Source organism: Penaeus japonicus, unplaced genomic scaffold, assembly GCF_977035675.1.
Source record: "Penaeus japonicus unplaced genomic scaffold, GWHDUDI00000001_assembly GWHDUDI00000007, whole genome shotgun sequence".
NCBI classification, from domain to species: Eukaryota; Metazoa; Arthropoda; class Malacostraca; order Decapoda; family Penaeidae; genus Penaeus; species Penaeus japonicus.
This window is the reverse complement of record NW_028234409.1, coordinates 8,267,022-8,279,521: the sequence shown is the minus strand read 5'-3', so window position 1 is coordinate 8,279,521 and position 12,500 is coordinate 8,267,022. Positions and strand designations below refer to the sequence as shown.

General features: G+C 45.0%; 1 protein-coding gene across 1 annotated transcript in view; it reads right to left on the bottom strand.

Moving 5' to 3' along the window:
- The window catches only part of Ttd14 (TRPL translocation defect 14), a 98,768-nt gene that overhangs the window by 53,048 nt on the left and 33,220 nt on the right, over window positions 1-12,500 (bottom strand). The window contains exon 2 of the mRNA XM_043014357.2: window positions 7,705-7,772. Within this exon, the coding sequence (XP_042870291.1) occupies window positions 7,705-7,772 (68 nt within the window). The remainder of the gene's footprint in view (window positions 1-7,704; window positions 7,773-12,500) is intronic.

Sequence of the window (12,500 nt, the reverse complement as noted above, 5' to 3'; positions counted from 1 at the left end):
CTCTCTCTCTCTCTGCCTCCCTGCCTCCCTCCCTCCCTCCCTCCCTCCCTCCCTCCCTCCCTCCCTCTCCCTCTTTCTACTTCTTCCTCTCCCATATCCAATTTCTCTCTTTCTCCCCTTCCTCCTTAGCTTCCTCCCCCCCCCCCACACACACAACCCCCTGCCTTCCACCTTTCCTCTAAACACGCATTACTAAGCCAAGGACAAGCCGCTCTTAGGACTGGGTTAGAGAAGGAAAAAAAAATCCTACAGTTAATCTTCGCGGGAGATGGCATAGGGGAAGATAACGGGAGGGGGGGAGGGGGTATCCTTAGATAGGGGGAGATTGGAGGAGGGGAGGGAGGGGGGGAGAAGGGGGAAGAAAGGTCCTGAAATGAGAGAGAGACACAAATCGGGTCGGATGGGGATGAGGGGAGGGGGGAGGGGAAGAGGGTAGGGGAGAGTAGAGTTGGGGAGAGGGGTGGGGGTGGGGGGGTTAGGCGAAGGTGAACTAATGGAGTGTATGGGGGAGGGGAGGGGGAGGGGAGGGGGAAGGGATGGAGGGAAGGTGAGGGAACCTGACCCTTCTGGTCATCACGTAAGCATCACGTGATCAGGTGTCTTCCCCCCCTCCTCTCCCCTCTCCCTCCCAAAGTCGTTCCCTCCCCCCCACTCCGATGCTCGGCTAAGGAACATGAAATAGAAAAAAAAAAAACTATTTCGCTGTGATGACGACCCCGTGGCGATCTTGCTATGTGTTAATTACCTTTATTAATTACCTTATTTAACAAATAGATATTAGCCCTTCAGCTCGCCGAGGAATCCTTAAGAAATACATTGTTTTTGTTTTTTTACTTGTTTTTTGTTTTTCTATTGTTTTCCTTTTTGTTTATTTGGTTTGTTTCTCCCTGACTTTCACAATGTCTAACACTGTTTCTGTCTACACTTTATTGAAATCAACTGGTTAATGAAAAATGAAATCCTTGTGACAAATGTAAAAGTTCTGTTATAAGTTTATCAACACTAGCTGCCAAATACTCGCCATTATTACATTATTAATCATACAACCAAATAAATCTCATACGTTAGCAACACCCTATCAAAACATTTATCAAACAATGACACTAAAATAACACCCTGTTCAAATCTTCCTTAAACAATGACATTAAGGAACACTTTGTTCTAACCTTTCTCAAACAATATTCAATAAGCAAAACACTGTATTCTAACCTTTCTCAAATAATGTCTACTAAGCAACACTTTATTCCAACCTTTATTAAACAATATGCAATAAGTAAATCTCTTTATTCTAACCTTTCTTTAAGAATATTCAATAAGCACCACCCTATCTAAACAATTCTCAAACAATGTCCACTAAACACAACTTTATTCCAACCTTTCACAAAACAACACCTTATTCGGATATTTTGAACACCAAAAAACAACAACAACAACAAAAAACGCCAGTGTTTCCACCTGCATATCCCTCCTTTTCCCTTTATCATAAATCCCATGCACTATAATAACAATACCAATTATCCCTTTCCAATTATCCCAGGGATTATCCGACACCGAGGTTGCGTAACAAAACTTCTTTCATATTATACATTAAGAACTTCGCCACGACATTTCGGAAGAGAAATATATTTTTTTTTCTTTCGATTTGTGTCCTGTTGTAATCCTAATTCTAGGAATAACAACCATACTCACTCACATCGTGTTTTCACTTATAGTAGCGTTCATAGTAGATTGATAGTTGTAGCACGAGTAGGCGCAGCAATAGTAGTAATAGTGGTAGTAATAGCAGTTGTAATAGTAGTAGTAATAGTAAATAAAGTAGCAGTAGTAGTTGTATCAATAGTAGTAGTAGTAGTAGTAGTAGAAGCAGTCCCAGTAGTAGTAGTAGATGTGATACTAGTAGTTGTTGTAGTAGCAGTTGCACGAGTAGTAGCAGTAGCAGTAGTGGTACTTGCAGTGATAAGAGAGAGAGAGAGAAAGAGAGAGAGAGAGAGAGAGAGAGAGAGAGAGAGAGAGAGAGAGAGAGAGAGAGAGAGAGAGAGAGAGAGAGAGAGAGAGGAGAGGGGGGGGGGGGGAGGAGGAGAGGAGAGAGAGAGAGAGAGAGAGAGAGAGAGAGAGAGAGAGAGAGAGAGAGAGAGAGAGAGAGAGAGAGAGAGATAAAGAAAGAGAGATAGATAGAGAGAGAGAGAATGAGAGAGAAAGAGAGAGAAACAGAAAGAGAAAGAGAAAGAAAGAAAGAAAGAAAGAAAGAGAGAAGAGGGAGCGAAAAACAAAAAACAACAAACAAGAGTCAACGAACGTCCCATTTTACGCTAACCTCAGGGCAGTAGGGCGCGGCAACAGCTCCAGGCGCCTTTATCCTTGCAGCTTCATCTTACAGATACTTATCGAGTCTTACCTTTTACTCCCTCTTCTGTCTCTCTGTCTCTGTCTCTCTCTCTGTCTCTCTCTCTCTGTCTCTGTCTCTGTCTCTCTCTCTCTCTCTCTCTCTCTTTCTCTCTCTCTCTCTCTCTTTCTCTCTCTCTGTCGGTCTTTCTACCTGTCTGTGTCTGTCTCTCACTGTCTTTCCCACTAATTTTCTTCTTTTGCTCCTATTTTTAACAAGTGTATGCTTGCCTATATCTATCTATCTGTCTGTCTGTCTGTCCTCTTTTTCTCTCTTACTACCCATTTCCCTCCCTCCCCCCCATCCCTCCCTCTCCCCTCTCCCCCAATACCCAGTCTACTTTTATGTCTTAGTGTCTTAGATTTCTGTTCTAATTGGGGAGAACCTAAAACCTCCTTTGAGGGGGTGGGGGGTGGGAGGGAGAGGATGAGGGGGGAAGGAGGGAGAGGAGGGGGGAAGGAGAGGAGGGTAGGAATTTGTTATCTATGAAGGGGAAGGAGGAGGAGGAGGAGGAGGGGAGAAGGAGGGTGAAAAAGAGGAGGAATGAGAGAAAAGAGAGGGGAGGGGGAGGAGGGGGTTTAACATCCCCCAAAAAGGGGGGGAGAGGGGGAAAGGAGGGGTTTATCATCCATGAAGGGGAAGAAGAAAGGGGAAGGAGAGAGAAGAGAGGGGAGGGGGAGGAGGGGGAGTTTAACATCCCAAAAAAGGGGGAGGGGGAGGAGGGCACTCCGTTGGTCGTTTTGGTGTTTTTTTGTTTGGTTTGGTTTGGTGTTTAAACATCCCCAAAAAGGGGAGGGGAGGGGGAAAGGAGGGATTTATCATCCATGAAGGGGAAGAAGAAAGGGGAATTAGAGAGAAGAGAGGGGAGGTGGAAGAGGGTGAGTTTAACATCCCAAAAAAGGGGGAGGGGTGGGGGAAAGGAGGGGTTTATCATCCATGAAGGAGGAGAGAAAAGAGAGGGGAGGGGGAGGAGGGGGAGTTTAACATCCCAAAAAAGGGGGAGGGGGAGGGGGTGGGGGTGGGTGGGGGTAATTGTTCTTTACCCACGCGGAACTAGTGTCGGGCGACTGCCGAAGCGGACACGCCGGCCCGACCCAATCACGCGCCGACCACAGACTGTCTGGAGTCTGGACCTTCAATTATTTCTTTGGACAAGAAAAGGAAAACCGTGCCCCCCCCCCGCCCCCCCTTCTCCCTCCCTATCCCTTCCCGTATGCCAATTCAACCCCCCCCTTCCCTCCTCCCCTCTCTCTCTCTCCATTTTCCACATCTCCCTCTCCCCCTCTCCCTAACCCCAATAGCCCCCCTCCCCTCTCCCCGACCCCTGATACCCAGCCTCCATCTTCCCCTCTCCCTCCCCCACCACCCACATAAACCCCCCTCACCCCCACCCCCCTCCCTTAACAAGAAAGTATCACGTGTCGCGTTCAGTTCCAAAGAGTACTAATTTATTCTCCCGCATCGATTTGAGACATTTTTTTTTCTTCCTTTTTTGATTTGCGTCATCTTTTTCTTCCCTAAATATCATGACTGATTCTTTTTAATGGGCAAATTGGGGGAGCAAAAAATTGGCTGTGGAAATGATAGGTCGGGTTTCGCTGTGATAAGGTAGCTGGTGGAGGTATAAAAGGGTTAAGGTATTTGCGTCCTTTTTTGGTTTATTCTTTTCTGTGTTCGTTTCCATCGTCTTTTTCTCTCTTCATCTCCTCTTCTTTTTGTATCTGCTTTTCTATTTTCTATCTCATTTTCTCTTTATATCTCTTTTAATCCCTTTTTCTTTTCTCTATCTCATTTTCTCTGTCCGTCTCTCTCTCTCTCTGTCTGTCTGTCTGTCTGTCTGTCTGTCTGTCTGTCTGTCTCTGTCTCTGTCTCTGTCTCTCTCTCTCTCTCTCTCTCTCTCTCTCTCTCCCTCCCCCTCCCCCTCCCCCTCTCTCCCAATTTTTGCAGAACGTTCCGCAAAAAAAACCCAAATACATCAAGAAAGACAAAGCCTGCAACTGGAGCGACGTACCCAGTGACCCTTAGAATCTTAGTACATTCACCTGTTGTCGTTATTATTGTTAAAACCTCATGCAATACTCGGAAGTGCGCGGTGTTCATATTGTTATTGTTATTGTTGTTGTTGTTATTTACGTCGCACATAATATGTCTATAAAGTTTGTGATTGAAAATACGTGCGTCATTCATTTAAATTCTTAGCCTGATAACCTTGGCGCTGTTAGAAAAAAATGTTGTTTACGTCACAAACATGTTACATTTTTTTCTTAAGTTAGTTTTGTTCTATTGAGTATATGCCAAGGAAAACTTCTGGAATACTGTACTGTTTTCGTGTTGCATGATTTTAGCCAATTTGATCTGAAACCGGATTTTTGTTTTTTTCCTTGTTTTTTATCTGCTATTTTCTGGATTTTTTTCCTTTTTTTTTTGGCTAATCATGCAGTAGCAAATGATGCCAGGACATCGACTTCAGACATACCAATAGGCGTACATACATACTTACGTGTGTAGGTGTATATACGTGTGTGTGTGAGAGTGTGAGTGTGTGCGTGAGAGAGAGAGAGAGAGAGAGAGAGAGAGAGAGAGAGAGAGAGAGAGAGAGAGAGAGAGAGAGAGAGAGAGAGAGAGAGAGAGTGTGTGTGTGTGTGTGTGTGTGTGTGTGTGTGTGTGTGTGTGTGTGTGTGTGTGTGTGTGTGTGTGTGTGTGCGCGCGCGCGCGCGTGCATGTGCATGTGTGCGTGTGTAAACGTGTGTAAGTATGAATATTCCATCAGCTAGCTATCTTCCTCCTTTCTCAAAAATGATCTCAGTGCACACACATCCGCAGCTGTGTACACTGCTCTCGCCAAAGTGTATGTACACAAAAACCAACCTGAAGCAGAAGCCCCAGTACACCTCGTGCGCACAGCAAGGGACAAGCACCTTCAGAAGCCTTACCGAAGGGGGAGGGCAAGAGGGAGAGGGAGGGAGAGAGAGGGAGAGGGAGTGGGGGAAGGGACGGGTGTGGAGGAGGGGGAGGGAGGGAGAGAGGGAGGAGAGGGGGAAGGGACGGGTGTGGAGGAGGGGGAGGGAGGGAGGAGAGGGGAAGGAGAGGGGGAGAGGGAGGAGAGGGGGAAGGGGCGGGTGGAGAGAGAGGGAGAGGGAGAGGGAGAGGATGGAGAGGGAGAAGAGGGCAAGGGGAGGGTGATAGGGAGAGAAGAAGAATGGGGGGTGGGAGAGGGAGGAGAGGGGGAGGGGAGGGGTGGAGGGAGAGAGAGGAGAGGGAGAGGAGGGAGGAGGAGAGGGTGGAAGGAGTGATTTGCCGGGGTGACTAAAGTGATTTGGGATTATGGACGCTCTGCTCACCTCCAGTCTTCCTATTAGCAATAGATTTTCTTTCCTTCTTCTTATCTTTCTTTCTCTTTCTTTTTATCATTATCTCTCTCTCTCTCTCTCTCTCTCTCTTTCTCTCTTTCTTCTCCCTCTTTCTCTTTTTCTTCTCCCTCTTCCTCTCTCTCTCTCTCTCTCTCTCTCTCTCTCTCTCTCTCTCTCTCTCTCTCTCTCTCTCTCTCTCTCTCTCTCTCTCTCTCTCTCTCTCGCCCCCATCTCTCTCTCTTTTTCTCGCTCCCCTCCCCCCTTCTCTCTCTATCTCTCTCCCTCTTCCTCCCTCTCATCCTCATATTCCTCTATCTCCCTCTCCCTTCCTGTCCTTCCTCTTTTTTCTTCTTCACATTCTCCCTTCCTTCCTTACCTCTCTTCCCTCTCCCTCCTTTCCCCTTCCCTTCACCCTCCCTCCTTCCCCCATTTCCTTCACCCTCCCTCCTATCCGTCTTGCTATTCTCCCTGACTCACGCTCCTATAACAGGCCATAGTCCCAAGCAACGGTCATATCAATAAGTCCTATTAATAGAGTGATGGGGGTTTATAAGCAGTGCCTCTCCCGTGAACTGACTACCCACCTCTTCTCCTTCTCCTCCTTCTTCTTCTTCTTCCTCCTTTTCTTCTTACTTCCCTTTCTCTTTTTACTTCCTCCTTCTCCACCTCCACCTCCCCCACCTCCACATACTTCTCTTTCTCTACCTCTTTCTCCTCCTTCTCTTTCTCTTCTTACTTCCTCCTTCTCCACCACCACCACCTTCTCTTTCTCTACCTCTTTCTCCTCTTTCTCTTTCTCTACCTCTTCCTCCTCCTTCTCTTTCTCTTCCTCTTCCTCCTCCCCGCACCCCCCCTCACCCTCCTCTTTATATATTCCTGCTTGGCACCTTGATCTTCTACTTGGTCCTGCTTAACATCCTGCTTGACACTTTGCCTAACAATTCAATGACCCCGACTTGACACCGCTCTGCTTTTTTTGTTTGTTTGTTTGACACAGATGGCTTGGCTTGACACCTCTATAGTGCTTGCCTGACTTTTTTTCTGCATGACACCCGCTATGTATATATTTGCTTGAGACTTCCCACCGCCTCCGCCTGACACCCTTTGCATAATCTCTTGACACGCTTCGTGTCATTTTCTTGACAATTTCCTCGTCTCCGCTTGACACTTCTCTCACTCTTACTCACGTGACACGGAAATGAATAGATGCAAATCACAGACACTTAGATACAAACATGCACACAAATATACAGACATGCAGATGATGCAAGAGACACGCACACGCACACACACACATTCACCATCCACACGGACACACGCACATACATACATCATTCACACAGACACAAAAACATACATACATACAGACAAGACAGACACACACACAAAGACATACATACAGACAGACAGAGACACAAATACATACACACATAAAGCACACACACACACACTTTAAAACCCAGGTATTCATAACAGCGGCGTGGAAGAGGGATGCGAGGGGGAGGGGACGAAGAGAGAGAGGGGGGATGGGGGGGGGGCAGGAGAAGTGTGGTGACGTCACAGTCGACCTTGAGGAAGGTTAAAGAGACACTCGGGCGCCGCCTGCCTGGTATTGTCCTGCCGACGGACGGTCGACCTTTCCTTCGAGTGCCCCACCCTAGTCAGGTCAGGTCATTCGTGCCACGCCTAGGTCGAACTCGGTCAAGTTTACCTCTGCCTATTTCGCGCGCGTACTCAAGTGGTAAGGTCACTGTCATATACACATATGACATGGTGGAAGGCTGCCTGACTGACAGACTGACACTTTCTCTAACACACTGAAGGAACGTACTCAACAACAATAAAAAAAGATAATAATAAAAACAACAACTAGAAACCCAACAACAGCTATATAAAGAAACCCCACTCCTATAAATCGTAATAAACAACAACAAACAAACAAACAAAACTCGTGAATCCTTAAATCCTTACCTTCCAGCCGAGGTTCTCAAAGAAGGTGCAGAGTCTGGATTGGCCAGTCGTCTTGCCTCCACACGGACCTAGAAGAAGGGGGGGGGGAGAAGAGAGAGATTAGAATGACTGTCCAATCAGACCAATCAGCTGACACTGGCATAGATTATCTGGCGACGGTGGTAATCCTTATACGGACTGATATTTGTAGTGATTGGTGTGTGTGCGTGTGTGTGTGTGTGTGTGTGTGTGTGTGTGTGTGTGTGTGTGTGTGTGTGTGTGTGTGTGTGTGTGTGTGTGTGTGTGTGTGTGTGTGTGTGTGTGTGTGTGTGTGTGTATCATAAGTGCTGCAATTACTTTTATCTTTTTATTTTGTTACGTAAATGCCAAAAGATTACCAACGATATTATAATAACAGCGTGTCAACCATGTTACGTAAAAAGTACGATTATATCTACATGTAACGAAAAGAAAGTACACAGTATAAAGTACACTTCGAATCGACAAAAAACACGTAATAAAACACCCGGGCTCCGATAAGGGGACGCAAGACATTCCGCACACGCACACACACACACACACACACACACACACACACACACACACACACACACACACACACACACACACACACACGAGCGCGCGCGCGAGTTTACCAAATGAAATATTAAAGTTGCAGGCTCGCGCCCACTCGTTCCTCGCGGCCATTGCGTCTCGTTGAGTTTCTTGCACCTGTCTTGCCTCTTGCCCCTTCACACCGGCTTTGCAATAAAGTGCTTGCGGCCGCGTATCACTCGCCATTGCACCTGCTTGAAGAGTGCTTTCGAACTCGCAGTCCTTTGCACCTGTTTTAAGGAACTGGTATTCGTATATACTTTAAAGAATTGGCATTCCTTCGCACCTACTTTAAGGGCCTTCTGTACCTTCGCACCTGCTTTCAGGCAGTGCTTGCGGGTTTGTACCCCTTTACATCACCTTTGAGGAACTCCCGCCTTTGTACCTACTTTGTGAGAAGATCTTGCAAGCTCGGTTCCCTTCGTATCTGTTTTGAAAACTGTTTGCAGGTTTATATCCCTCCCCTTTTATATCTGCTTTGGCAAGTGTTTACGAGCTCAGGTCCCTCTTCCCCACTTGGCTAAAGAGTGCTTGCAATATTGCATGGATACGTATTTGCTTTAGAGAGTGCTTGCAAAGTCGCACCTGTTTAAGGTGTGCTTTTGAACTCGTATTTCCTATCATGAGCACATTGGTACATTTCTTAAAGGATTTTGGTGCAAGACAAAAACATATTAAATCGTTTTAACATATGGTAATGGTGGTATTTGTATTTGTCTGTCAGTCTTTGTGTGTGTGTGTGTGTGTGTGTGTGTGTGTGTGTGTGTGTGTGTGTGTGTGTGTGTGTGTGTGTGTGTGTGTGTGTGTGTGTGTGTGTGTGTGTGTGTGTGTGTGTCCAGCACAAACGTCTTTCCTAATATATGAACATCTGTTATACCTATCTACACCAAACTCCCATCTTTTGCCCCTTTCCTTTTACTTCCTTTTATTCCCTTTGGTTTAGCCAACGCTAAATACCTGTACCTCTATTGGTCAATACTAAACACCTGTATTTAGTCGACGCAAAACACCTATATTAGTCAATGTCTAATGCACCTGCTTAAAATAGCTCCCATAGCTGTCCGATTTAGCACCTGCTCTACTTTTGAACCACACACCTGTCACATCTTGAAGGAGAGAACGAGAAGATGAAGGCGGAAAAGGAGATGAAGAAGGTGGAAAAGTAAGAAGAAGAAGAAGAAGCAAGATAAGAAGAAAAGGAGTGAGAAGAAGTACTATAATAAGAAAAAGAAAAAATAAAGAGGAAGGAGATGAAGAGAAAAAAAATGCAGAAAAAAACGAGGAAGGAGAAGGAGAATAATAATAAGAATAATAATAAGAAAAAGAAGAAGAAAATGAAGAAGAGGTATAATAATAATAAGAAAAAGAAGAAGGATGATGATTAAGTGGAGAAGTAAAGAAGAAAAAGAAGCGACATGATGAAAGCAAAAGAAAAAAAAAATGAAAGAAAAAGAAAGAATGAAAAGCAAGAAAGCGACAAAAAAGAAGAAAAAGGAATCATCCATACACATTCATAACAGCAATAAAACAACGTCTTTTTTTCTTCACAAAACAACCTTGCAATTTCGAAAAAAACACGTCTATTCCTTCTTTGCAGCGCCATCTACCTGCGTGCGTGTCTGTACGTGTGTTAGGTGGGGGGTGGGGGGATGAGGGGGGTATGGGTATGGGTATCTGCACACGTGTTCGTCTACCTGCAAGTGTATCTATACGTGCGTATGCATATATCTAGACACACAAAAAAGTTTACGCCACAGTCCCAAGGTATCCCCCCCCCCCCCAAAAAAAAAAAAAAAAAAAAAAAAAAAAAAAAAAAAAAAAAAAAAAAAAAAAAAAAGCATTACTCGCCCGCGTCCTAAACAGTATAAAAAAGAAAGAAAGGAAAAAAAAATTACTTTGCGTATATCTTCATCATGGTGGCCTTGTGGCGTATGATAATCTCTTATTATAACCGGCACTTAGGTTGATCTTTAATATGGCGATGCTCTTATGGAATTACTATTGTCAGCTAATGCAATTTTATTTTATACTGTATTGTATGATGTCATATGTCATAGGTTGCCATTAATATTTCATATTGTATAACCATGTGTGTGTATGTATATATATAGAAAGAAGGAAAGAGAAAGATAGAGAAAAGGGAAGAGTCAAAAAAAAAAAGAAAGAAAAAAAAGAAAGAGGCAGTGATAGGAGGATGGAGAGAGAGAGAGAGAGAGAGAGAGAGAGAGAGAGAGAGAGAGAGAGAGAGAGAGAGAGAGAGAGAGAGAGAGAGAGAGAGAGAGAGAGAGAGAGAGAGAGAGAGAGAGAGAGAGAGAGAGAGAGAGGAGGAGAGAGGAGAGAGAGAGAGAGAGAGAGAGAGAGAGAGAGAGAGAGAGAGAGAGAGAGAGAGAGAGAGAGAGAGAGAGAGAGAGAGAGAGAACAAACGAAAGAAAAGAATCTCTCAACGAAGATCATCCACACCCTTAAAAGGTCATACCTACACCAGGGTATAATCACGCCCTAATGAAGATGCAAAAGCAATTAACATGATTTATAATCCCAGTAGCGGCGACATTCTAGAAGGTTCCGGTGACATGGTACATGACACACACACACACACAAACACACACACACACACACACACCGTAAACCGCGACTTAAATCGATAAACGGGGAGGGGAAACCATTACGAGAAGTTTGCTTGACTTTTCCCTCGTTCGGGGTTTCCCCTCTGAATGGATGGGGGAGGGACGGTATGGCTCTGTACCTTTGTCTCCCTCTCCCTCTTTCTTCCTTCTCCCTCCCTCTCTTTCTCCTTCCTCCCCCTTCTTCTCCCTCTCCCCTTCTTCTAACTAACTCTGCCTCTCCCTCTCCCTCCCTCTTCTCAATCTTCCTTCCTCCCCTCCTCTCCCTCTCCCTCCCCTTTCTTCTCCCTCTCCCTTCTTCTCCCTCTCCCTCCCCCTCCTTTACTCTCCCTCTTCTTCTTCTCCCTCTCCCTCTCCCTCCTCTACTCTCCCTCTCTCTCCCTCCCTCTTCTTCTCCCTCTCCCTCTCCCTCCCCCTTCTCCTTCTTCCTCCCTCCCCTCCATCTCCCTCTCCCTCCCCCTTCTCCTCCCTCTCCATCTCCCTCTCCCTCCTCCTCCCCTCCCCTCCATCTCCCTCCCCCCTCTCCATCTCCCTCTCCCTCCTCCCTCTCCCTCCCCCCCTCTCCCTCTCCCTCCCCCTCCTTCTCCCCTCATCCCTTTACCCTCTCTCAGGTTTCCAACTAAATGAGAGACGATTACTCAAAGCACAGCCAATCATTAGCGCCACTGCTAATGGGCATGTGGTTCGTCATAAAAAAAAAAAATAATCAGGTTCTTTCCTGAGGCTAAATTTATGTAAATCTGACGCATAGGACATATCCTTTGCGAGTGATAAAAAAAACTGTAACAAAAACAACATTGATAATATTGAGGATTATGGTAATAATGGTAATAATGGTAATGGCAACGATAACGATAATGAAAAGAATGATGATAAGAATAATATCAAGAATAACAACAATTACGATAACTAAACTAAACGAATAGATAAATGACAGAACAATAAAAAAAACATCAAACACATAAACAAAGTAAGGTAAAAAACAAAGAACATAAATATCAAACAAATAAAACATACCAAAATATAACACAAGTCCAGATGTTCATTTCGCAGTGAACAGAACAGAGAACACCATTGCAAGGTAAACAGACATTCAACGTAAGCTGCAAAACCGGTTTCAAGGTCTACGATAAATGCTTTTCTGTGGAATAGTTCTTGCTGTTCTTGTTGTTCTATCTGCGTGTGTTCTTTGTTATGTTCTCCTACTTGTTATGGTTTCAAGGTCTACGATAAATGCATTTTATGTGGAATAGTTCTTGTTCTTTCTGCGTGTGTTCTTTGTTAGGTTCTTTGTTCTTCTACTTATGATTGGAAATTTCAAATATATATTCTTTTGTGTTGGAAAGACGAAGGAATATAAGTTACATAAAATAATTATAGTTATAGATGCTTAGATATGAAAAGACAGCGGCAAATGCACTAAAACACACACACACACACACACACACAAACAGCAACCACATAACCAACCGTAAGGCCCCTCAGGCAGTAACCTCGTTCAAAAGTGAACTCCATACCCCTTCCAATCCCCCTCCCCTTTATCCCACCCTCACCCCCAACACCACGCCCCTCCTCGCT